Source organism: Bactrocera neohumeralis, chromosome 6, assembly GCF_024586455.1.
Source record: "Bactrocera neohumeralis isolate Rockhampton chromosome 6, APGP_CSIRO_Bneo_wtdbg2-racon-allhic-juicebox.fasta_v2, whole genome shotgun sequence".
NCBI classification, from domain to species: domain Eukaryota; kingdom Metazoa; phylum Arthropoda; class Insecta; order Diptera; family Tephritidae; genus Bactrocera; species Bactrocera neohumeralis.
In genome coordinates this window covers 8,237,814-8,265,715 of record NC_065923.1, presented here as the reverse complement: position 1 = coordinate 8,265,715, position 27,902 = coordinate 8,237,814, and the positions used below count along the sequence as shown (strand labels likewise).

Sequence of the window (27,902 nt, the reverse complement as noted above, 5' to 3'; positions counted from 1 at the left end):
AGACGCACTTCGCACCATAAATAATACTTCGTTAGTGACTAAAAGGCTCGCCGATTGCTATTTCTTATCAAAACACAAACACTTTGCCACTTGAAACCAGTATTTCTCAGCCTAAAGATCAACTTCTTGTGCATGAAATTCACCACACCACAGAGCACCTTGGCAGCGGTCTTGCGCGAGTATTAAGGCAAGAGGCACGAATGCGTAACCAACATTGCTTGAGAATGAGTCGTGGCGTGCGGACGTGCTTTTCGTGATCGATGGTCGAAGTGCATACATAAAATCAGCAAAAACAAAACCAACAACAAAAGTGTGGACATAAATCGTATAGTGTGTGTGTGTGTGTTTGTGGAAGCAGGTAAAAATCTTGAAATATGTAAGAGTAAACAAACAAAAAAAATAAAGAATCGAAACGACGGTCAGGCAAATCAAGTTTTTGCACAAAACAACAACACCAGCAACTAAATGTGAAAATATGTTCAATATCAAAAAAGCAGAGAAGTGAGAGAGTGTCTAGTATTGAAAATTAATTTTGTTTTGAAATTCAATTTTCTACTCAGAATATAGAAGTGAAATAATATATTCAAAGCAATTTGCATAAATCAATAGCCGCGCGTTCAAAATCGAGTTTCAACTGGCGAAGTAGTGACTTGGTGACGCATGCGCAAAAGATTCACGCAAAAGGAGTGAAATAAATAAAAACAAATTTTATTTAATCGCAAATGAGCAATACACAATAATTAAAAAAAATAATAATAATTTGAGAACGAGTCTGCTACTAACATAATAGTAAATTCAAGTGTTTTTTGAAGCGAAGCAAAAGCAAAAATTTACATATTGCTTGAAATTTTGCGCAAGCTATCCAAATCTTCGAAATTTCTTCTAACTGCCAATATCCAGCGAAACCAAACATTCAAATTGTGTAAAAATTTCTTTGCTTTTTCAAACTTGAAATTTCATTTTACACAAATACACATATGAATACACAACCATGTAGTTGTGACTATCGGCGAGCGTTTATCGAAGCAGCGATTCTGCTATAGAGGCCGCAAAATTTCTCGTTGCAAAACTTGTTTGTGCCTTTCATTCTCATTCTTGTTGTCCGGCCGCAGCGAAAGATGAGGAGGCTGTGCGCTGCTGGCTGTTGCTTTCTTCTGCAGCCAAGACTTGGCATGACCGCGATTTTACCGTAAATTTGCTGTTTGCTTTATGAGTCTCGCTTTTATTGGCTTTTGCCAAGTCTGCACCTTAATGGGGAAAACAACAAAAAAACGCGGCTGTTTTCTCCACACAATTTGCAAATCGAAGCTTTATGTCGGTGCTCAAATCATTAAGGCATAAACAAATAATAGAAAGATCACGCATAAAAAGCAGCCAGTTTTGCATATGAGAGTGGCCTACAGACACAGTAAATCGCGCTTAATAGGAACCCAAGTGGTGTGTTTGAAGAAGCTTTTATGCTCCCTTGAGAATTCTTTAAGATTTATAAATTTATTCACAAACTCAAATATTGAACTGCTGCTTGTTGGAAATTGATCGCAATGGAAGTAATGTTAGAATAAGATTTAAAATGTCATCTCCTTTATTGTAGTTTTTTACTTCAACTACTGAAATAATATAGAAAATGTGGTTCAAGTTAATGATGTATCACTGTGCTCAAGCAACGCCTTAAATCATGTCTTAATTTGCTACTCATAGATTAAAGCAATTTACACAGTTGTGAATAAACGGTATAATGCTTGGACGACGGTATGACGTACTTACTACTTTGGGCAAAAAATAGTAAGACTTTCTTCATTATTTTAAAATTTTAATTTATTCTTCAAAATTTATGTCGGCCTCATCAAATACTCAAAACAGTTTCCCCGGTAGTTGAGTTTGCCGAATAGCCAGAAGTTACATGGTCATAGTCACACTTGAGAGTATTCCTTGTTGACAGTTTGACCAGTCGGAAGGAGTTCGGTGTGCACACACCTCTATAATCGAAGAAAGCTGTCAATATAACCTTGATTTGACCTGCTTTGAAGTGGGTTTTCGGCTTCGGCTCACATTTGCCAAAATATTCGGCCGATTGGTATGTGTTTCTGAGTCGTAAGCAGAGATCCAAGACTCATCGCCAGTAATAATATGTTTCATGACATCCTGGTTGTCGAAAAGCATTATTTCACAGACGTTAACTCGATGTTGATCTTTCGAAATGGATTCCACTGATCCTTTCGATAATCCACCGATGCGAGTAAGGTCTTTGACAGTTAATCGACGATTCTCAAGCGTCAATTTCTTTGTGTTACTGACCTATTGATCAGCAGTTGATATTGACGGCCGTACTGGACGTGGTTCGTCGTCAACGCGTTCTCAACCCTCTTTGAATATTTTTTTTTTCATGTGACATTTGACACAGTTGTCACTGACAGTCATACCAACCTAGAAAGAAATATTCCGATGAATTGTTTTCGCGCGAAATTCAATTTAAAAAGTTTTACTATCTTTTGCCCACAGTAGTATGTTGGTACGAGCTATATGGGCTCGATTCGAAGATACATTTGCTAATATGTTTTTCATATCATAATCATGTTCTCGAAGTTATTATTATTAACGCTAGGGAACCCTTAACCTAAAATGATCATCTTATTGCTTTTTCTGAAGCTTCCGAGAAATACTTTCTCGGAAATAGTCAATGTTCTATTGCGTTCTGTTATTCTTCACACTCTTCAATCACATTTTTGTATTGGCGCAACAGACAGTTTTCTTTCTTATTGGCTTTAAAGAAATAGTTCGTTTTTTCTTAGTAATGATATTTTAACTATAATGAAATAATCAGCAAGGTCATCATTTGTCTACTCGAAAAAATTGGTTTATCGAAGAATCATAAAAGACAAATAAAATACAAATCTCCGGTTGACATTGCTAAGGCTGTTCCTCGTGTGTACTTTTCTGATGAATCAGAGGAAGAGTTTAACAAACCTTAAATCACTGAAATAAAACAGGTATTACCGTTAATACTGTCTGTAGGCATACAAGAGGACAGAGCCGCTAAAGAAAAACTATTAACTTCGGCAGCATCGAAGCTATAATACCTTTCACAGATGCATTTTTATGCTATAAGGGCACAACAGATCACAGTACTTTCTTCAAATTTCATTCTAATATATACTATAAAGGTCTGATCTAAACAATATATTCGAAAATATCTTATCATGAAGATATCTTGTCAAATAAAAAAGTTAAAAATAAGCAACTTAATGATTGATAAAACCATGCAATAGAAGACTGTTAGGCCAAAATAAAGCTTATTAAATAGCAAAGAGATGCCACGATTTGTGGAAGTGTAACATTCTAGTTAGATAAAAACAATTTTTATATAGGCTCACTCAGAACCCAATTAAAGTCGTGTCAATTCGACTTCTAATTAAAGTTCCACATTGCCCAGCGACAGCTGTAGGCAGTCGCTGCAATAAGTATGCAGACAAACACGATCTTCCATAAAATTTTACAACGCAGAATGCAATTCGTTAAAGAATGTGGTGAGACCAACATGCAAATCAAGTCTTGCATGTGCTCAAGTTGAACCACGTTATGTAAATAATCCGTAATTACTCGCTTCAATACGAATTCAACCAGCGTTAATTGAAACAGAAACACATTTGAAATAACAACTAAAAAACAAATCGTGACTTCACTGATTGAAAGCAATGACCAGTAAAGCTCCACAACCAGATTGTCTGAGAAAATAACAACACAAGTGGAAAATGTGAATAAAATGCATAGAAAACAATAACAAACATAAGAGTGTGCCACTCGCGGTACATTGGCCAATGAAATCAGATCACAACTCAAGGTTAACACCAGCAAAGAAGCAAAGACAAGAATGTTGAACTCGCGGAGTGCGCGATTACGGCAAACAGTGAGCGTGTGACAAAAATATTCATTAACTCTGCTCAAGAGTAAAGTTAATACAATAAAAATTTAATGTAAAACCACTTTAACTGAAAAAATACTTTAATTTCGAGAAATTTTGACAAGCTCCATAACCTAAAATAAAAACCGTTGCTGCGCAGTGCTTAGAAATGCATTAGACCAAAAATATTCTATAATAAAAGTTTTATTTCAAAATTGTCTCAATACAAAATAATTCAGAAAAAGTTTTCTTGCCTCTTACCCCCCGCAGAGGTGCAGCAAAATGCGAAATTCCTCGCCAACGTCGTCCTACGGGCGCCATCGCCATCGCGCCAAGTGGAGTGCCACGGTATGGGCCGCTTTTCTACTGCTGCTGCAACTGTCCGCGCACGGGGCGCATGCGCAGACGCAAAATCAACCGCCACACTTCGTGCCCGGCAGTGGCGATATGTCACGTTTCAGTTTGCTCGAGAACACGCCAGTCGGCAGTCCGGTGTATCAGTTGCGCGGTAAGTCGGTTCCTGTTGTTAATTTATGATTTAGCCATATTTACATTTAATGACATTCGCATAAGTGAGTGCTAACGAATGCGCACAGCACGAACACGCACACACAAACACACCTAACCACAAACACGGTAATTACGACGGGTGTCTATAAAAGCTGGTATTTAAGCGCACATTGATGTGTGTGTGTGTGTGTCTGACCAATGGCTCAGGGCTTAGCTTGTTGCAAGCACCTGTCGGCGCCATCGTCCGGCTTTTGGACTTAGCTGCGCAGTTGTTTCTATGCTTCGCCATGGCGGGCATGTTCTTGCACCAAGTTTCGCCATCGCAACCAGTTTTTAGTGAATTTTTAATGGTTTTTCATATCCATCGTATTTGTAATGAATTTGTGCTGCAATTACATTCAGACAAATTCTACGTTTCAACAGAACTCGTTAGTTGAAGGCTTTAAATTATTTTGAAAATTTTTGGCTGCGCAATAATCAAGTTATCATTTTTTGACCGTTTTCTTTGACAATCGGTACTTGGACACATCTAACACAAAACTTTAGCATTACTTATTTACACAGACGGTAATATAATACCTACTTGTTCAATAAGTTTCGTCGTTTGATAAGAAAAACACAATTTTATGATTCAAAATACACTTTATTATTCAGTATAATCTCCCTGAACATTAATACACTTGCTCCAACGTTCCTCCAATCTGTGGATCCCATCCCTGAAATGAGAATCCGGAAGGTCTGCAAGATACGCTTCAACAGCCGAGTTCATAACATTTGATGAAAAACCTTGCCACGCATAAATTTTTTGAGTTCTGGAAACATTTGGAAGTCAGTAAGATCCAAATCTGGCAAATAGAGTGGATGTTTCAACAATTAGAATTTTAATTCATGGATTTTAACTATTGTCAACAAACTCTTGTGACACGGTGCATTGCCCTGATGAAAAAGAACTTCTACAAACCGCGTCTTTTTTCTCGAATTTTCTCCTACAACTGGTCCAACAGGTTGCAATAATATTCAGAATTTATTGTCTTACCAGTTTGCAAGTAATCCACAAACAAAATTATTCTCGCACCCCAAAAAAACTGATGCCATAACCTTCTTCACCGATTTTCGGACATGAACTCGTTTCGAAGCCGAACAACCAGGTTCACACCACTCGTTAGCTTCTTGTTTTGATTCCAGATCATGGTGATAGACAGACCCAAGTCTCATCCATAGTGATGAATCGACGCACAAAATCCACTTTATCCTTTTTAAAACGCTCCAAATGTTGCTGAGAAAGTCGCATTCGAATGTGTTTTTGTTTCATTGTTAGCGAATGCGGCACTCATTGAGCACAAAGCTTTCTAAACCTCAAAATTTAACTTAAAAAATGGCTCACACTGCCTAATGATATCTCTCTCAGTCAATCGACGATCTTCCAAAACCATATCCTGTATTTTGGCTATGATTTCTTGTGTTGATGAACAACCTGGTATATTTCTAATTGGTGGAGCCGTTTGCCGCTGTATGTGAGAAGAATTGCCAAAGCTTATAATTTGGTGTTTGTGTTGCCTTTCTGCTCCTAAAGATCAGTATATATGGTGGGATCAAAAATGCCTTGAAAAGCTCGAGACGGGTTAGTAACTTCATTTCACAGTAAATGTAGAATTTATCACATCTCTGTGCTGCCAAAAATATGTTGAGAATTCCAGCTTTCTCGATGATGATGTGGCAGAGGTCAAATGAAGTTTGCTGCCAAAACAATCAACTTAAAAAGTAAATAAGCGGCAATAACAAAAACATCACTATTTAAAGTGCATTCATACACAAGCACAGAAAACCTCGCATGCCAACAACGGCGAGAAGAATTTTCGAAAAAGCACGTCTCAAATAAATGCACACTCAGCAAATTTCTCGCGTAAGGCCTTCTGCCCCCCAGCTGACTATCACAACAACTTTAAAGCCAGTCGCCGCTGGCAGGTAAAAGTTCACTTGAGCACCTACTTTTGTAGCAATGTAAACACCTCTCTGTGTATGTGTGTGCATACGTAAATGCTTGAAGAAAAACTTCTGAAAATGACTTGAAGTAATTTTTAATTTTGGTCAGCTTTCACTCAACGCAATTCGCCTCCAAGATCGCGCAGGAAAATGAAAATAGAAAGGTGCTTGAGACCCCCCTGAAATTTCATCACACACATACATACATATTCATATGTATAATAATATATTTTTAATGTTTCATACAAAGTTTTTTCTCTACTTTAAGTATTACAACAATTTCCTTGGCTATCTTCATGCCACAAAGAACAGCAACGCAAAGCAAGTGGGCAAAGAGTATAAAATTAATTACAAAAGCGCATGCGAGGCATTGTTCTGTCATAACTGGGTTATGATGTGGTTTGGCCTAGTGGCGCAAGCATTATGGCTTGTATAATGCGGATTTCAAGCTGTGCTGCCTAGCACTTGCTGGGTTTTACACACGATTATGCATATGTTTGTAGTAGTTGCTTGTAAAATAATGATATTTGAATGGATAGAATATGAGTATCACTTGTCACTCATATACACATGTACATATATGTAGGTATATCTGACATCCTTACTAAATGTAATACTCTTATGCCAGCGAGTTTTCCTGCCCTCGAAACACTTTTCATAAGCCCTTTTTGGGATGGCCTTCTGTTCCTTCAGCGAATTTTGTTTAACCTTTTTCGTTGACTGAAAACGGGTTTCACGCAGCAGCAATTTTAATTTGGGGAAGAAGAAAAAATCACATGTAGCCAAATCTGGTGAACACGGTGGTTGGTCGATGGTATTCATTGGGGTTTTGGCTTTAAATTCGGACACAATCGTAGCTCCATGAGATGGTGCATTATCATCGTGTAAAATCCATGTTCCACGATTCTGGCCGTGTTTGACGAATGTTCTCACGCAAGCCCATCAATACGGCCAAATAGAAAACCTTATTGACCGTCTATCCCTCCGGAACAAATTTGTGATGCATCAAACCACGAAAATTGAACAAAACAATGAGCATCACCTTGATTTTTGAGCAGCTCTGGCATGGTTTTTTTTGGCTTCGGCTCGAATCTTTCTTTCCATTCCGATGATTGTTGACTTGTTTGCATGTCAATCGCAAGAGCCCATGTCTCAGCGGCAGTTATAATGCTCTATATGATTGTGCGATCGGAATTCGCACGATCAAGCATGTACAAAGAGACCCGTTTATGGTACTTTTTTTGAAAAAAAAATCAGCTTTATTCGGACGAGTCGATCAAAAGGCATTTCGTACTGAAAATATCCAGCTCTCTTGCCATCTCTCTAACACTTGCTTGACGATTTCCAAGCAGCATTTCCTTTTTATATATTTTTTAATATTTTCATCGGTTGAAGAGGTCGAAGGTTGTCCAGAACGAGACATGTATTCATAGATCTTTCGACAGTCTTTGAAGTCTTTATATTACTTTTGATAAAACTGAATCTTCATAAGCCTTTTCCAACATTCGCAATGATTACGCACACGAAATTTGGTTAGAAATACAAAATTTGAGACAAATTCTTTGTTCGATATTTTTATCCATTGTAATAATCGCAATGCACTACTGAGATGTACCGACTTAAGCAGCTGCTGTAAATAAGCTGGTTGTCAGATCGCGCTCATATTTGGGATATGTAGTAATTGAGGAGAATCCGACCAACTTAGCAAAATAAATTTTTTTTGAAATGTTATTTACCCGGGAAATTCAAATTACAATTTCCGTGTACTTCTTTGTCAGAATTTATATTTGACTTCAATTTGTATTTTCGCTTCTAGAGAATAAAATTAATTCAAAAAAAAAAAAATATTTTTTGTTGCTTTTAGTGAAGGGAGTTCAATTGGAACTTAGAAATTAAGTACAAACATTTCCATAAGGCACAAATAAGCTGAATTCCATTTCATACGTTTTTTAACATTCTAAATATTTTGCAATACAAAACTACTCGCAAACAATTCAAACCAACTAATCACTCTGCGCTACAAACAACAAGACCATTTCAAATTATTTACACCAGAAAAACTTTCACGAACAAATCATGATTAATTTCAGAGCACTCCTTAAAATAAATCATATTTGCCAAATTGATTGTGAGCTCGGATTTAAGCCAAGAGCGCATAAAAATTCAATATGTGCGCATATGTATGTGTGAATGTGTGTCTTGTGCACATTGGCTTTTCGAAAACAAAAGTCACACAACTCCAGTAAAATAAACGTAGCGCCACAAGGTTAATCGTGTAGGTGCACCAAATGCAATAACAAAATAATAAATAAAAAAAAAAACAAAAAAAAAATAAACAAAAATTAAATAAACCAGTTTGGGAGTTGGACCGACGCAAAATTCAAAGCAAACTCACAAACTCAGCGAATTTTTGAGATCTAATTACGTGAGTTATGTGAAGTAAGTACTCGCACAGCACACACAAAGCTGACACATACACACACACAACGGCTGCTGCTTGCAAATAGAGCTTGACAATTAATGTTTAAACGTAATTGTTGGAATTACTCTTTTTATGTGGTTTTGTAATAATATTGAGGTAAAAAACTTAAAATTAAATAATGTGAAAATTTTTGCAATTCGGAATTTCTGGAAGTGAAATAAATTACGTGATTGTGTGTATCAGAAAATATACACATTAGTAAACATTTCGCAAATAGTTTCTAAAATTAACTTTTTATTTAAACGTTCTCAGCGCCGTTAGCGGTGTCAAATGACTGCAACGGAATTGAGTGACGAAACGAAAATCTGTCACGGTGCCATTATGTGTTAATAGCGTCATCATGTTGAAGATTGAACGATTTTAACTAGTTTAGGAATTGTTCGGCGACATATGCGAATGGTTAAAACTTAAAAAGTTTAAAGTTCTTACCTATTTTTTTCAACAAAGTTGCTAAGGAAGTATTTAGTTTTGTTCACATAACGGTTGTTTTTAAGTCCTAAAACTAAAAGAGTCAGATATAGGGTTATATATACCAAAGTGATCAGGGTGACGAGTAAAGTTGAAATCCGGATGTCTGTCTGACCGTCTGTCCCGTCCGTCTGTCCGTTCGTCTGTCCATCCGTCTGTCCGTCCGTACAAGCTGTAACTTGAGTAAAAATTGAGATATCATGATGAAACTTGGTACACGTATTTCTTGGCTCCATAAGAAGGTTAAGTTCGAAGATGGGCAAAATCGGTTAACTGCCACGCCCACAAAATGGCGAAAACCGAAAACCTATAAGTGTCATAACTAAGCCATAAATAAAGATATTAAAGTGAAATTTGGCACAAAGGATCGCAATAGGGTTGGGCATATTTGGACGTAATTTTTTTGGAAAAGTGGGCGTGGCCCCGCCCCTTACAAAGTTTTTTGTACATATCTCGGAAACTACTATAGCTATGTCGACCAAACTCACAGAGTCGTTTCCTTCAGGCATTTCCATATACAGTTTAAAAATGGGAGAAATCGGATAATAACCACGCCCACCTCCCATACAAAGGTTATGTTGAAAATCACTAAAAGTGCGTTAACAGACTAACGAAAAACGTCAGAAACACTAAATTTTACGGAAGAAATGGCAGGAGGAAGCTGAACCCAGGCCTTTTTTTTTTAAATTGAAAATGGACGTGGCGTCACCCACTTATGGACCAAAAACCATATCTCAGAAACTACTGGACCGATTTCAATGAAATTTGGTATATAATATTTTCTTAACACCCTGATGATATGTACGAAATATGGGTATCGGTTCACAACCACGCCTTCTTCCAATATAACGCTGTTTTGAATGCCATCTGATGCCTTTCTGTATAATATATACATATATACATTAGGAACCATTGATGACAGCGGAATAAAACTTTACACAAATACGGTATTTGAAAAATATGTAAATGACGGATAATGAAATCTCGATTATCACTTTATCATGCGAGAGTATAAAATGTTCGGTGACACCCGAACTTAGCCCTTCCTTACTTGTTATTTAATAAAATTGATTTAAGAAAGAAAATTTCGAGGTAATATTGCGCCATATTAAGCTATGTAAAAATTTCTCATGGAGATATTGTTGAGAAGATTGTTAGTTTTCAATAAAGTTATATGCACACGAAGTGATAAAATATAAGCCTTCGAACCTTTACCGCCATTAAGAGCAACTCTTTCAGCAAAATCTTTGAAAAGAAATTTTTCGCAAATTTTTTTTTTTGACTTCACTTGGGATTTTAGGGGCCTCATAACGCAACACTGCGATCACTAAAAAGCAGAGCAGTTTAGTTCAATGAAATAAAGTCAGGGTTAGTTGGTAAAGAGCCAATGGGTCAGCAATTAAAAATGCTGCTCCAAGAGAGCAATTTTACTTGAAGCAACGAGACACTTCGAAGTCATTGAACTCAAAAGGAGACTTACATTCAATTTTAATGATTCTTTCTTAAGAAGAAAAAAATATTTAATAAAAGTACCGACATTTTAGTGTTTCTAAGTATGTATGTAAGTATTTAGAAATCAAAGTGTGTCAATCCCAGGCGGTGGCGCAACTATGTGGATTATTTACAATTACGGCTTTGTAAGCAGGTTTCAAAATAGAACTAATCTGCAACAACTACCGTACAAAAGTTATGAAATACAGCAACAAGTATAAAGCACATAAGGAAGGGCTAAGTTCGAGAGATACCGAACGTTTTATACTCTAATAACTTGCAAGAATTAAAGCCAGTACCTTCAAGCACATAAGGCTTGTTGGTTATATGGGGTCTGTGACGGGCATTCACCCGATTTTATTTTTTTCTAGGCACAAATATGCACCGTTATAAGAAAAATGGCAACCAAGAGAAGTATTGACCCGATTCAACCCATTTGTAGCACACGGTTAAACTACTATGAGGAAAAGATTTTCTCTGAATTTCAATTATATATCTCTGATATATTAATTCATAAATGATTTGTGTGCTCAAAGTTGCAAGTGGAATTTAAAATTGTGTTATATGGAAAGTAGGCGTGGATGTAGTCCCTTTTCGTCTCTTCTTACACCCTAGCATTGGAATATCGAAGGAATGCCATGTACAAAATTTTGTTGAAATCGGTTAGGCAGGTCGAAAGATATGTTATTTAACCCAAAAATGGCCGGTGCCACGCCCATTGTCCGTTTTTTGCTCCGGCTCTCAAAACACTCTCTCATACCATCTCGGGGGCAAAATTTAACGTCTCTGGCGTATTTAGTTGCTGTTTAGTTTATCTCGATTTTAGTAGTTTTTAACAGTACCGTTATGGCTTTTATCGCTTTTTACATTGTCGATGGGAGTTCTTATAGTATTTGTGCTGGACGAATTTGATTATTATATCTTTAGTGGCTTAAGAGATATGTACATTTAACTTATTAGCGGCGTAGTCATGCCCACTTTTACAAAATTTTTTTTTCCACAATACCTCTTGCATCTGCGATTGCCAGTGCCAAGTTAAAGTTAAATATCTTAATTTTGTGCTTACTTATGGTATTTGATATCTTTGGCGTTTTGTGGGCGTGTCAGGGATCCGATTACGCCTATTTACGAGTTCGTCCTTACTTTTTGCTAAGGAACACGCGAACTAAATTTCATTAGGATATCTCAATTTTTACTCAAGTTACAGCTTGCATAGACGGACAGACAGACAGTGACCGGGATTTTAACTCGTCTCGTCATCCTGCTCGTTTATATATAATATATATTTTTAACACTATATCTATCTCGCTTAGTTTTAGTTGATACGTACAACTATTAGGATAAAAAAAACTATTATACTCGGTAGCAACAGGTTGCAAGAGTATAAAAACCATTTGCGAAAGAAGCATGCAAAATATTTGCGTAAACTTCTTTTCCACATAAAAAAATACCTTCGAATGCGCAAGCGCATTTACATATTTACATAATCGCACACATACAGGCACATATGTACATGGCACATTGTCGAATTACGAACTCGTAATGTGAGAGCTTGCCGCATTGCATTTTTACTGCCGCTGATTACGGCAAGCAAGCGCAGCGTTCTGTTGCGTTGCAAGGTGCATTTTAATTAGCACACGTACATACACATACATACATACATACATATACAATGGTATTGGTAGCGAACTCATGTATATTTATTAGAATGCTGATTGCTGATTTGGAACAAAAACATTAATTGTAGTTCTTTATGTTAGCCAGCTACTGTGGGAAAATCGAAAATCGTTGAGTAGGTAGTGGGGAAGGGTAGAATGAACACATATTCCAAGTTGTCTTAACACCTTTCAAATAAGTGGTAATCTTTCGATGTTCAAATTTAATTTTTTTTTTGAGAAATGAAGCTTAAAATCTCACCTTTCCAACACTGTATGGCATGACACAATGTGATTGGTAGCGCTGGAGATATACGACTGGAACGACATCTATTGACAAAATACGAAAAGACTTTTTCGACTACCAGCATTTGTATAAATGGTTGCTCTTCAGATCAAAATAATGCCAACTACCATTCGCATTACTTCAACAAGCCTTCCTATATATACATACATATATGGTAAAAACAAATGTTTGTTTACAAAAATGTCTAAAGCCTGGGAAAATGCAACTTGTGGAAGCTTATTTCAATTACATATTTGGCTGCGAATTTTTATGGCGTTCCTCCTTTATTTTATATACTTTTTCATTTGTTGCATCATAGCTACACAAACAACCTGTTGCCGCAAATTAATTCATCAACACACTTCCTCTGCAGCCGGTTTCTGTTTACTTATTTGTGTCTCGCTGACTCCATCGCACATTTTATCTTAACAACCGCCTTGGCGCAACGTCTCGCGCTGCTCGGCGGTGTGTTTGCTACCTATTATTAACATATTTTCCATTTTCCATTATTTTACTTTGTTTTGTCAGCTTTTCCACTTTCCATTTCAGCTGCAGGGAGTGCAGGTTAGTCGCACACACGGCGGCTGCGGCTGGAGCCGGTGGCAGATTCGCTGTCTGCGTTGTGCGTCAGCGCGTGCGCACACACTCACTCACCCATTTGTGGTTTACTTCGGACAATGAGAGCAATGAGTAGTGCCGCCACTGGCACACGGTCGCTCTGCCAGTTTGTCAAGCTGTCAGTTTAGCGCTCCGTCACTCCGGCAGCTTGTCACTTGCTTATTAAGTCACGTCGCCGTGGTGTGCTCCACTGCCGCATTGCTGTGCAACCACATACACACACACACACACACACACAGTGGGCATGTGAGTGGTGTATAATTTGTATTTTCTCATTGCTGCCTTAGAAAGACATCAGCTTTGTTGTCTTCATTATCTGAAGCACCACAGATATGTAGATGACTCGCTGGATAAAGACACATTTACACGCCTATTTCATAGTATTCATGTTGTAATAATTATGGTCTCAATGCGTCGTAATGTGTCAAGCGGTGCTTAAACGAGGCGTGCAAATCGGCCGCGTCCATCAGCCAGCAGCAAATTAAATAATTATGCAATGAAATTTAATGTTAACACATAGACAGACACCTCATTGTCTGAAGTCACAATGCACGTACAGTTAGTTGCGTCCATATATCACGTACACATGCACGAGTGTCCACGTGCTTGCTGTGTTTTACATACATACATATGTACGTATGCAAATGGGTGCGAGATCGGGCCATCTCATTTAAATATCAATGAGAATTCCCACATTTATGGGAAAATTATTGAATTCGATTTGTAGGTAAATATAGGGATAAGTTCGACAAAAAAAATCCAATTAAATACTGATATTATATTAGATATTGTTATATATTCATTGAATTGAAATTTATATATGATTAACGACTGGCGCGCTGTTGTTAACTCGGCTATAATCGCGTAAGCGGTGTCTACGCCAATTAAGAAGTAGTTTAATTCGGTGTAGCTTATGTGGATTCTTCTTCTTCTTTTTTACTGGCGTAAACATCGTTTACGCGCTTATAGCTGAATTAACAACAGCGAGTCCGTCGTTTCTGATTTTCGCTATTTGGCGCCAATTCGAGATGCCAAGTGTAGACAGGTCCTTCTCCACCTGATCTTTCAAACGAAGTGAAGGTCTTCCTTGTCCTCTGCTTCCACGGGCGGGTACTGAATCGAAAACCTTTAAATCTGGAGTGTTCTCTTCCACTCTGCAAGAAGGGATGATGAGTGACTTGTAGAGTTTGGTCATTGTGCATTAAGAGTCCGCTGTCTCGTGATTCGCTGAACTATATCCATGTCGTCGTATATCTCGTACAGCTCACCGCTCCACCGTTGCCTATATGCAAAATGCCATAAATCTTACGCAAAACATTTCTTTCGGACCCTCCTATGGCCGACTCATCAAAAGATGTTATTGTCCATGCCTCCACTCTGCAAGACGGGATGATGAGTGACTTGTAGAGTTTGGTTTACTTTTTCATTTGTTTACTCAGTCCAAAGTAGCACCTGTGGGCAAGAGTTGTTCTACGTTGGATTTCAAAACTGACGTTGTTGTTGGTGTTAATGCTTGTTCCAAGATAGACGAAATTATCTACGACTTCGAAGTTATGACTGTCAAACGACGTTGGAGCCAAGTCGCGAGTGCGATGACTGTTTGTTTGATGTTAGAAGATATTTCGTCTTGCCCTTGTTCACTCCAGAGCCATTAAGGAAGCGATCCTTATCCAACCTAGAGAAAGCAGAACTAATGGCGTGGTTGTTGAGAACAATATTATCAATATCATCACCCAACGCCAACAACTGTATACTCTTATAGAAGATTGTACCTTCTCGCCTGTATTATTTTCTCCAGCAATGGGTAAAAGAAGTCATACGATCGGTAGTGCTCTTGTCTGAAACCTTGCTTGGTATTGAACGGCTCAGAGAAGTCCTTTCCGATCCTGACAAACTTTTGGTATTGCTCAACGTCAGTTTACACAGCCGTTTTAGTTTTGCGGGGATACCAAATTCAGAAATCGCGTCATAAAGGCAGCTACTTTGCCTTTGTTCTTCGGGCTGGTAATTGCTATTCGAATTTCATCATCGGGCAATGGAACATCTATTCCATCCTGATCGATTGGGAAATTGGTTTCATCATCTCCAAATGTTACACTTTCTCTGCCGTTCTGCAGGCTGAAGAAGTGTTCCCTCCATAACTTCAGTATGCTCTGGACATCAGCTGCTAGATCACCCCTTTGGGTCCTACAAGAGTGTTCTCCGGTCGTGAAACCTTTCGTTAGTCGCCGCATCTTTTCGTAGAATTTTCGAGAATTATCCCTGCCGGCTAGCTTCTTAAGCTTTTCATACTTACGCATCTCGTTCTCTTTCTTTTTTTGCCTGCATATGCGTCTCGCTTCACTCTTCAGCTCTCTGGATCTATCCCACCCGCTCGTGTTGCGGTCGATCGCAATACCGTTAGTCACAGAGGTGCATTATTAGGTCTAAAGCCGCTAACAAACATATGTAGTTCGATCATTTTATTTATTAGTAAAGTAAAATTACTAAATACATAGGTATATTAAAATCAATAAGAAGTCGCTGTTTGGCCCTCGATGCAATCCACACAATCTGTTATGTAGTAGAAAAAATTTTATGGATCATATACAATTCTAATATAATCTTGCATAATACGTAAATCTCCTTCAAATATTGTATTTTAATTTGCCAATTTGATAAAAAGTTGATTACTTCATGCTCTACGTAATTTACAGGTTCTAAAGTAATTTCTCCTCATGATCTTTTACTTACTAAGCGGTAATATCGGCATAACTGCTGGATAAGTACATAACGGAGCACAATTATACATACAAGTACATCAAGTACAACAACAAGAAATCAGATGTTACAAATAAGCTAGAAGATATTATTCATGATTATGCTTCACACTTTCTTCTAACAAATACACGAAGGTGCACAATTTGTGTTAAACCAGTGGAAACAACACGAACAAAAGAAATACCGGTTGAAAATATGAGGTTGCCAGAAGCATTAAAGAAATTGGAGCAAAAGTACACTGAGTGAAAAATTATTACATACAATTAACGGCTCCAACTTCAAGTAAAGTATGAGTTTGAAAGAAATGTTCCAAAAGTAATGTTATGTAACATACTATACATCCATATGTTATGTGGTCACTTATTAGATGGATGTAGAATCCGACTATTCATAAATACACGTGTATATTTGTTTGACAAGAAATTTTATTAACAGAATTTTTAAGAGAAACTCTAAAACACGTCGGAAAATTTCAAGCTGTTCTGAATGGTTGAGAGTCGACACAAAATCTTTTCAAATGCCGCATTTCCTTTTCGAAGTGTAAATTTATATTTTACAGCCTCACATTCGCACGCGCATACAAGGTACTTGTATGTAGTTGAAGCTTGTTATTATTAGTTTAAGTAATGATAATAAAGCGCCTTGTATGGAGAGGTGGAAATTCAGTAAATTATGAATTTCGCAGTATGCTTCGCTAAGCATGAAATCAAAATTCTTAACAACTTATTAGTTGTTGGCCACGCATGAGGAAAGCTACTCGACTATTAGCTGGCAGCTAGATAATATAACCCGTTAATTTTAACATAAATTAAAAGTTGAAATACTAGAGTACTCGCTAATTTAGATACAACTGCGTTTTCAATATTATGCATAGTAAGCAACACATATGTTATTAATATAACCCAACGATTACCCTCCTATCGTCCAATCGACGCGAAAATGCCCTAGACCAAAAGTAAAATTTTTTTTTGTACCGACTCTAACTTGTCAGAATGCATTTGGTAATTATGTTTCTAAACAACAGATCCATATTAAAATATAGGTTTAACCAAAGTTTTAAAAGTGTTTTAGTAACATACGGATCTCTAAATCCTTTATACCAACGTTTAACAAAACTGAGAATTCCTTTTGCTTCCAAGACTATGACATCAATATGAAGACTAAAATTAAGCATAGGGTTCATAGTAATTCACAAATGTACAAAGATAAAAACTTGCACTAGTATTTTATTACATAAGGAGAGGGGAACCCAGATCGACGAGAAAAGCAAATTGTCTTACATTTTTTGAGATTCAATGGCAATTCTATCGCACCAAGCAACCAAATTTTTTCTGTCTGTTTGCAGCAGACACCTTTCATCAAATTAGGTATATGGATTTAAAAAGCTTTACGTCATCGGTATAAAATAAAATATTTAACAATTCTATTATAGAAGAGATATCGTTAATAAATAACAAGAACAGAAACGGACCGAGTTGACTACCTTGTGGAACACTTGATGAGACATTAATTGGATCTGAAAGAGCATTCTCAAATATCACTCGTTGTGTTCTATTATAAAGATTAGAAGATACCCATTCGAGAAATCTTGATAGAAAGCCCAGCAGATAAAGTTTATGTAGGAGAGTTGAGAGATTGATATATGGTTTACAAATTCAAGTAAATTTGTTAGAGTAGATTTGCCTTTCTCATCCGAGGCTGTGTTTTCCTTTTCATTGGGGGTGTTTTTTACGTGGCGGGTCCCAAACCCAGCGCACAACCCTATGCAGGGGATGTTTCGCCTTCTCACATTAGCTCGCCTTCGAACGGATGTTCTTGGGCTACCCAGAGGATAATTGGTCAAAGACCGGAAGTAGTGAGCTGCTTGAGCCATGTGTAAAAGAATCGTTTCTGGCCACTCCCAAGTGAATGGCGATCAGAGAACTTTCCTCATTTGCGTGAACTTCTACACATGACTCCATCCTCCAATTAAGAAGATTTGCCTTTACGAAATCCATACTGAGAAGAAGAAATTAACGGAGACATCGAAAAAGTTATATGGTCAGCAATGGTAACTTCAAAACGTTTAGTTATAACTGATAGTTTTGCAATATCTCTAAAGTTTTCAATGTATAACCTAACTCTACTTCTATGCAAAGGGTTTAGAAATGACTGTTTCCATATTGAAGGAAATACTTACATATATCTTGTTCGAGAAAGGAATTAATGTTAGGTTGGATGATCAGGCTTATATTGGGTAGTCGAATACGAAAATACTTTGTTAGCAATTTTTTTCCTCGAAGCCATTACTTCAAAGATATCTTACTGGCTCTTGTGTTAATAACACTAGTTTATAGCCATTTTGCGAATGGGTTGTTAGAGGCTGTTTCGATTACCTCATCCTGCTGAAGTGACCAACGTTCAATACTGCGTTTCCAAAATTACGTTGAGTCAAGATGTTTTATGTGGACATTAAATGCGAAAATATTAGTGTACTGTTATGAGCCTTCATATGTTTATGGAGGTCTAAAAAGTATTTTTAATTGTGATCATGTAAAGGAAGATCATGTACTTTTTTTCTGAAATATAAATAACAACAGAGGCTGCTCAAATCATTAAGGGGGGAACCAAAATTCCGCATTTATACATATATAATGGATTATATACATATTTTAGAATACTAGTATATAGAATTAATATGTCTCGAATTTAATGCCTTATCAAGCAAATGAAAATTTGACATGCAAAATAATCGATCTTTCTTATTCGAGGAGTGGGGTTCCTATGGAACAAAGGAACAAATGAAGAAAGCAGAAATGAAAAATTATTTTTAAAAGAAGCCCTCTCTTAGTTATATATGTAGGACTTGAAGTATTTCTCCTTTCACTAAAACTTGATTAAACAATTAAGCAGCTACATGAGCATATTGATTTCGTAAAAAAACCTCTTAATAATTACACGTTACGAAGAGCTTGCTTCAGTGGGCTTACAAATCTATTTTCATTGAAGAGCAATTAGATTAACCATGAATCAACTGGCGATTAAAGCGAGGAAGCAAAGTGAAAATAATTAGAAAGTAGCCTTCAAGTCGCTTAGGCGCTTGGTTGGACGCCAGCGGCTGTGCTGATTGGCAGTGTTGCCTCTGTTATTGCCCACAAAGTTGTTCGCACTCGTCCGCAAAATCATACAAAACAACTGAGCAGCACTGCAAGTACACGTGTATTTAGCTTTATACGACGGCATGGAGAGACATGGCCATAAGAGGAAGCGCGCCACTGCCGGCTCAACTGCATTGACAGACGCTGCATTGCTGGCTGCTTTTGGGCATCCACACCAAAAGCGGCGGGCACGAGATAACCCCATTTATAGAATACATACATACATAAAATTCAATACATATGTATGGATATGTATGTGGATTTGTATTTATTGGTAAATATTTGGCTGCATGCGGGAAAAGCGTTGCGGAGAAAAATGTGTGAAACGCGTAGAAATTCATTCGCCTTACATACATTTTTGTTTTTCTGCACTCTCGGTACATTTATGTATGTCTAGTCATGTTGTTGTTGTTGGATTTTATTATTTATTTGGTAATTTCTTTGTACCGCAAAGGTAGAAGCATTCAAACCGGCCATCGTACAGGGTGTTTACATCTCCGTTGCATGGAAGTTGGCCAACCATACCGCCACCACTCGCACACACTTCGTGCTTTGCTTGGCTTGTGTCATCCCGCGCCTTCCTTCCACTGAGCGGCAAGTTGGCGAAAAGCTTTCTGTACTCCGTCGTGGCTAATTTGCCAGTACTTGCTTTGGTCTTTGGAGTCTTTTGAGGTTCGGTTCATGGTTTGACAGTTGCAACAACAACCCACCTCAGCTTGATCGCTGTACCAGTTTTCGTTGTGATCATTTGTTGTGTTTTTGTTGTCACAAATAATAAAAAACCGCATGCTCCATTTTCTTTTGTTTGCTCCCCGAAAGAAACATGATTCATGATCGCATAATTTCTGTCTATCCAATGTGGCTCACTTACAAACTTGTGTGTATGTACTTGTTTGTATGTATTGTTTAGGGTTTGTTTTTTATTTGATATATGAGCATAAGTCCACCTTAACACATTTCGTGTGACAGCGCATGTCACTGATTATAAAATCATATTTACGATTTGTCAAAATTTGTAAAAAAGAACGTGAACAGCGTGACCGAAGCTTGGCTTGGAAGCTACCTATGCATTTTTGTAAGCCTCGATGTTAAAAAATGTTTATCTTTCACTCGAGTTAAAATGAGCTCTTTTTTGAAACTAAAGTGAATCTTCTGCAACTAAGTGCCTCCATAACTGTATTTCTTGCGGTCTTACTGCCGATGCTGATGATGATTTGGAGCTCACGAACCGATCAGCAATCGTGAGCAGGAATTCTTTGAAGTCAAAATTGATGCACTGGAGATATACGACTGCAACGACATCTATTGACAAAATACGAAAAGACTTTATCGACTACCCAATTTTTGAAATCACTTTTACTCAAAGCAATGCACTTAATCCACAAATAGTCATTCACCATTCATAACCTGCAATAAATCAACATTAAAATGGTCCACATCTCTAACGGTTCATAAGGAGAACTCTCTTTTACAGTTAAAAATAAATCAGTAGCCAACGCAATTTATTTTATCACCTTAAAGTATGAAGTTCATTATCTCAACCCACGTGTATTTTTCCAACGGTACGAACTCTCGTGGCGATGCATGAGCTGAAGCCATCAATTATACCGAAGTTATCTCAATTTAACTGAACGGAACCAAGACGGCAGTTATACTTTGACTGCCGTACAACGCGTAGCATAATTTCCACGCTGCTTCCGCTGAGTCGCCCGCAAAGACAAAGTGACGGCAGCAATCTGGCGATAAGTCCAGTGTAGAACAATGACAATGAAAATATGGAGCAACGAGTTTCCAGCCAATAAAAGTGTGAACAAGGTTGTGGGAAATTTGTAAATTAGCATAATTCGCACGACTTGTGTATTTGTGAGTCATTAGGGTGGTCACAATAGTGTGTAAAAATAAAGTATTGACAACTTTGGAAAAAGCATGATTTCGGATTCGCCTTTTTGTCTTCACAGAATACGCTTTTTCGAACTCTACTGTTTTAATATTTAGTTTCATTCTCTGAACCTCCTTTATTGTTCCGTTACACTCAGCATATTGCCGGCGGAGATAAGATGATCTATTACACACAGAAACCGTGTGATGAAGATCACTATATTTCTACTTTTCAAAATAATTGAGTATTTTGATGCCGTTAAGCGCTACTCTATTACCAAGTATTGCCAGAAAACTAATCGAATGCATAAGAGTAATTTTTAAACCGTTCGGCAACCGTTCTATTTTCCTGTCTGGACCGTAGCCATTTGGTGATCGCTCACAAGCGATAGCTGATATCTAATAAATTATTACCACTTACTTTTTAAGTTCACATGGCAAACGAAATATTTTCACAGAAGAAAACAATAAATTTACTTACCATCTTTCATAAACGAGTACATACTATTCTTCCACCTTACTAATAAAAGTTTATCTAAGAAAAAATCTTAAGTTGATGTCCCAATTCTCATGTTCGCCACTCATTGTTTTGCTTGCTCTGTTTCTTTGCTTTGGTTTCAGGTATCGACCCGGAGGGCAGCCGTTTGAAGTACAGCATATCTGGGCCAGTGTTCTCAGTTGACCGTGAAACCGGTGTTGTGCGCCTACGACAAGAACTTGATCGCGAAACGCAAGACACCATTGAAGTGATCATTAGCATAACGGATGAGGGCATCTATGGCACCGAACCAAACACGATCTCATTGCGACGTGAAATACCAGTGCGCGATTTCAACGACAACCATCCGACCTTCATTGGGCGTCCCTATTCGGCAAGTGTTAGCGAATCACTGGCGGTGGGCGGTGAATTGGAAATCAAACCACGTATTATTGCCATCGATCGTGATGAGGGCATCAATGCCATTTTGACCATCAAATGTGTACAGGTTAGTTCAATTGTAGCACTCATTGTTATTAAATCAAAAGCACATTACAACAACTCACTTACTGAACCTGTTTTTGTGTACCCCGTAGGAGAATGATATTTGCGATACGTTCGATGTGCGTGCGGAACGTATCTCTGATGGTAATTACACTGCGCGCGTCACGCTAAAAAAGCCGCTTGATTACGAAAGCCGTCCATCATACATAATGACTGTGGCGGCGTCCGATGGCGCTCTGGATAACCGACTGACCTCATTCGCCAGTGTCTCGATCAACGTAGTTGACGTGCAAGATCAACCGCCGATCTTCACGAGTGCGCCATACTCTGCCACGGTGGCGGAAAACACACCGGCCGGTGTGAGCGTATTGACCATTAAAGCAGTTGACGGTGACGTTGGCATACCACGTGACATCACCCTTTCGCTTGATGATGAGCATTTCGGCCACTTCGAGTTGGAGCCATTTGGTGATCCCAAAGAAGGTACTGCCATACTGAAAACCACAAATGTGCCATTGGATCGTGAGAATCCGGAGATATTGCAAAATGGTGGTGTGTATGTGTTCAATGTACGCGCCACGGAGTTGGTCGACGGTCAACCGCAAGACGACTACTCAACCACGCGTGTAACGATTGTGGTCAATGATGTGGATGATCATATACCAGAGTTCAATGAAGACTACTTTAATATTTCTATACCAGAGAATTTGGGTAAAGGCATGGCGTTGCCGGGTTTGTCGGTGTTTGTAGATGATCGTGATTTGGGTGATAATAGTCGCTATGAGTTGGCATTAAGAGATGTCAAAAACTCGAAAGGTGTATTCACAGTTAGTCCCAAAGAAGCACAGGGTCGCACACCAGTAGTTGTTCGCATTCTAAACTCCACTAAGCTCGATTACGACGTTGACGATGCTGCACTGCGCCAATTTGAGTTCGAGCTAGTTGCTTCGGTAAATGGGGAGGAGAAATCAAAAGCTGGTGTTCGTGTCAATTTGCAAGACATCAATGACAATTCGCCCATATTTGAACAAAATACTTACCGATTTGCCGTTCCGGAAAATGCCACAATGAATGAAGAGTTCGGCGTGTTTAAGGCAACGGATAAAGACTCCAATGAATTTGGAAAAATAACTTATTTGTTGAAAGGTTTTGGCTCCGATAACTTTTTTGTGAACCCCAACACTGGCGGCTTTCACGTGCAAAAGCCATTAGACTATGAAAGACAAAACAGTTATAGTTTGACTATTGTAGCCAAAGATGGTGGTGGCCTCGAGTCCAATGCAATTCTCTATGTAGACGTGCTAGATGTCAATGACAACTATCCAATTTTTGAAAGCGATGAGTATACCAGAATTATACGCGAAGGCACAGCGAGCTTCGAACCCCAATTCTTCATACGCGCTCATGATTATGATGGGCCGACGCAGGGTGGCGGACGTGTTAAGTATGCGATAGTGTCGGAGAACAGTATTTCAGGCAACGTCTTCCAAATCGATGAGGATACTGGTGAGATAACGCTACATAAGGTGGCAAAGTCCATGGACACCGAGCGTGGCGAGTACGAGCTCGTAATCTCAGCTACCGATTTCGGTAAGTACTGTGTGCCTCAACACTGTAACTTCTAATAAAATGTCATACATTGCAGGTATTCCACCCCTAACGAATACGACACGCGTCTTAATACGAGTTGGTATTAGTGGTAATCAGCGTCCAATATTCAAGGGACACTTCCAGAATGTCGAAAACGTTCCCGTGCTCGGACCTCCTAGCTATCGTGTTTCAATACCCGAAAATGCGCCTTCCGGTTATAATGTGACCATGGTTTCGGCACATGATCCCGATGGACTTGACGAACTTCTGAGATATCGTATTGTGGGAGCAAACGATAATTTCGAAATCGATGAAATGTAAGATAAATTGAGTGGTTAAGTGTTTAGCGCATTTTTAATATGGCTGTCGTTTGCTCTTTGTACTTTTTTCCAGTTCTGGTCTTATTACCGTTTCTCCACACGCGCATATCGATCGCGATGCCAACATGGATAGTTTCGAAATAACTGTAAACGCCGTGGACGCTGGAACGCCCATACCGGAAACTGCCACCACCACAGTGTATGTGAACGTCAAAGACATAAACGACGAGAAACCCAAGTTCGAGCACGCCAGCTATGCGGGTTACGTATCTGAGCGTACTGAGGTGGGTGAGAGTGTGCTCAAAGTACGCGCTATTGACAAAGATCTTTTCTCCAAACTGGAGTACAGCATAAGCGGTACAGTGAAAGCTACCACAAAAGCCGGTGTAAGTATAGCGAATCGTAGTAGCTACAAACCGGAGGAAGCCTTTCGCATCGATAGTGGAACTGGTGAAATATTTGTGAACAGCATGTTGAGACATGATGTGGCAGCCGTAATCACATTCACTGTACAAGTACGCGATCTCAACGCCGAAGTGGACCCAGAAGGGCAAATCGACACGACTGAAGTTACATTTTATGTCCAATCTTTCAAAGATACAAATCCCGTGTTTAAGAACAAAGGCTGGACAAGTTCGAAACCAGTAATACAAATTGTGCTAAAGGAAGAAATGCCGATCGACAGTGCGCTTTTTATACTTCAAGCCGAAGATCCCGTTACCCAGACAGCCATCACTAGCTTTCAACTTGTTGAACCCGACGAACTGGAATACTTTCAAATCAATGAGCGTACAGGGGAAATCATACTGAAAAAACGTTTAGATTACGAAGCACTCGAAACAGGAAAGACAGAGTTTGACTTCCAAATTAAAGCTACATCTGCCGATGGTCAACGTTCCACCATAACCAGAGTTAATATCACTGTAGAAAATGTAAATGACAACAGTCCCATATTCGAGGAGTCCAGTTATAAGGCAACCATTATTGAGAATAAAATGCATCCGGAGAAAGTGGCACACGTTAGGGCGATTGACAAAGACGCCGCTCTCAATGAACGCGATCAACGACTCGGATATCACAAAATCGTCTATTCGTTGCAAGGCGAATACGCCGAACTCTTTGAAATTAACAGCACCACCGGCGAAATAGTTATTGCCACGAACCAAACTGTAGATCGAGAACGTACGCCCCACATTTATCTGCAAGTAAAAGCTGAAGATTCTCCAGGGCGGCCGACAGACGCCAAACAAAGCACCGTTGACTTGACCATTGATGTGTTAGATGTCAACGACAATGCGCCGGAATTTAGTCAAAACAACTACACGGGTGTCATACCCGAGAATGCGCCCACCGATGCATTTGTTCTGAAAGTATACGCCAATGATCCTGATGATGGACCAGGTGGTGAAGTGCGTTATGAACTGCTGGATGAGGGCGATGCAAAGGATTTGTTTAAGATCAACACAGTTAGCGGTGAAGTGAAGACTAAACGAGAACTGACTGGTAAGGGGCGTTCACAGCCATATGAACTGGTGATAAGAGCGCAGGATAACGGTAATCAAGTGCCTAAGCAAGAGTCGTTGGCAACCGACGTGCCTGTCATTGTTTACATAGGCGACGTGAGCGCCAATGATGGTATACCATACTTTGTGGCACCTAAATTGGGTCAGATGGCCAATGTGACAGAGGTGAGCCAGTCTTTTTTTTCATTTTTCAGTTAGGTAAGTGTTTACTTCTGTTCTACACTTCAGAACTCTGCAATCGGTTCACCCGTATTCCAAGTCATAGCGAGTGATCCTGATAATCCCAATACGCCTTCCGGTATGCTTTCTTATAAGATTTTGGAAGACACAGCAGATGCGGAGTCTTTTGCGATTGACGAAAAGACTGGACTTATTACGACGCTGCAATCGTTGGACCGTGAGGAAAAAGACCTGTATAACATAATATTGGAGGTCTCGGATGACGGTCAGCCACGCCAGTCGGTAACACGAATACTACAAATATCAGTGATAGACGTAGATGATCATGTGCCCCATTTTGCGCGTGAAATTGTAAGCCTTACATTCCTAGATATAAATGGACCTAATTGTTTATTTTAAATTAACATTTACATATGTTGTTTTTTTAAGGACGCTGTACCCCTGACGTTTAGCATACTTGAGGAAGAGCCTGAAGGCACGATTGTCGGCAATTTTAGCGCCATTGACGAAGATGTCGGCGCTAATGCACTTATAGATTACTCGATATTAGAAGGAAATAACGAGAATGTATTCGTCATCGAACGCACCGAGGAGAATGCAGCTATTATCAAAACCACCCGACCAATTGATAGAGAAGCAGTTGACTCGTATACGTTAACGGTGAAATGCTTGAAGCTTGGTGAACCCCACCACTCATTCGTCGGCGACGAGTACGACCCCAATGATCTGTCACTCATTCAGTTGACAATCAAGGTGATCGATATAGACGATAATCTGCCGCAATTCACCCACAAGGACGCCTCTATTGGCATACGCATAAATGTTCCAGTCGATACAGTTATAACCACAGTGCACGCAACTGACCTTGATGCCGAAGCACCGCCGATAGTATACTCCATTGACAATGTCACTTTCGTGCCACAATTCTACAAGCGCACGCGCAAGATCGACTCGCGACCTCTCAAGAATCTATTCACACTTAACAACCGAACCGGCGAGCTGCGCACAGGTGGCTCTTTCTCCGACTATGTAGATGGTTACTTCCAGATGAAGATACGCGCCAACAATTCGGAGCGTGTGAAACGTCACACCTTCAACAATTTGAAAATTTTCGTTATACGAGACAAATCCTTGCTGAAATTCGTTTTCGCCCGACCACCGTCCGAGATACAAGGTATCATACGACCCTTCCAAGAGCAACTTCAACAGAAGCTGAAGCCACTCGGCTTGGAGTTGCATATACTCGATACACAGGTGTTGACACGTGCCGATTACACGTTGGATTTCACAGCGACCAGTTCCTGTTTCCAAATGTTCAAAAACGGTGCGGCAATCTCACTGCAAGAAATGCAGAAGCTCATGCATTCCGAGCAAATGAAGCAAGAACTATTCGATACATACGTCGAGTACGGTGTGAGTGAGGTGGAACTGTGTTCGGTACGTAAGCTGCAGGTTGCGGCGAGTATGATGACCTCAGCGGGCACCTGGCTGGTCATACTCGCAGCTTTCATAGGTCTGGCGGCCATTGTTGCGGCCTGCACGGCTTGTTGCCTAAAGAAGAAGTAAGTCAATTATGAAAAGGAACAGGTTCCATATAATCTTTAATTACGTTTCACTTTCAGATACAAAAAGCACTCGAAACGCAGCTTGCAAGCTTCCCGCGCTCCCACAGAACCGTACACGGTGGGCATGGGTGTGCCCACGCTCTACTATTCTGAACCGATTTACGGCCCCTTGTCATAGCAACCAGTCATTTGGACTAGTGTAGGCAAATATTAATTAGATTAGCGCTTAAAATGGTTGACGAGCTTAGTCTTAAGAGCATACTTTTAATTGGAATATATCTAAGTCTTTAAGTCTCTCTATTCTTGTGGTTAGTGACCAAGACTGCGCATATTATTTTATTTAATTGAACTAAGTCGATGTGTAAAAAACAATAATATGCCTGTGATTCATTGTTTATATGTTTATTATCTTATTTTTACGTTCTTGAGAATCTATATTAAGTGATTTTAAGCTGGAACATGTCAGTTCTTATAAGATTTAAGAAAACGTATATCTTCTATTTGTAAATAAGTCCGCTTAGTTAGCTAAGGAAGCAAAATTATTCAATAAATAAACTAGTAAACCTAATAACTAAA

The 27,902-nt window shown here is 39.0% G+C and overlaps 1 protein-coding gene across 1 annotated transcript; it reads left to right on the top strand.

Annotated features, from left to right (window-relative positions):
• Nucleotides 1-234: 234 nt before the first annotated feature.
• LOC126763677 (cadherin-23) lies at nt 235-27,902 on the top strand. Its single transcript, XM_050481397.1, has 9 exons — nt 235-358; nt 4,169-4,406; nt 21,788-22,152; nt 22,241-23,738; nt 23,794-24,055; nt 24,132-25,746; nt 25,810-26,112; nt 26,191-27,323; nt 27,384-27,902. Exons 2-9 carry the CDS (start codon nt 4,181-4,183, stop codon nt 27,502-27,504), a joined length of 5,523 nt encoding a protein of 1,840 aa, XP_050337354.1. The 5' UTR covers nt 235-358; nt 4,169-4,180; the 3' UTR covers nt 27,505-27,902.

What these genes read in the sequence shown, in the direction of transcription:
- LOC126763677 (XM_050481397.1), top strand. Translation starts at nt 4,181, where the DNA reads ATGCGAAATTCCTCGCCAACGTCGTCCTACGGGCGCCATCGCCATCGC. An exon ending in TGACCATCAAATGTGTACAG is followed by an intron (nt 22,153 to 22,240) that starts GTTAGTTCAATT and finishes TGTACCCCGTAG; the next exon opens with GAGAATGATATTTGCGATAC. An exon ending in AGATGGCCAATGTGACAGAG is followed by an intron (nt 25,747 to 25,809) that starts GTGAGCCAGTCT and finishes TCTACACTTCAG; the next exon opens with AACTCTGCAATCGGTTCACC.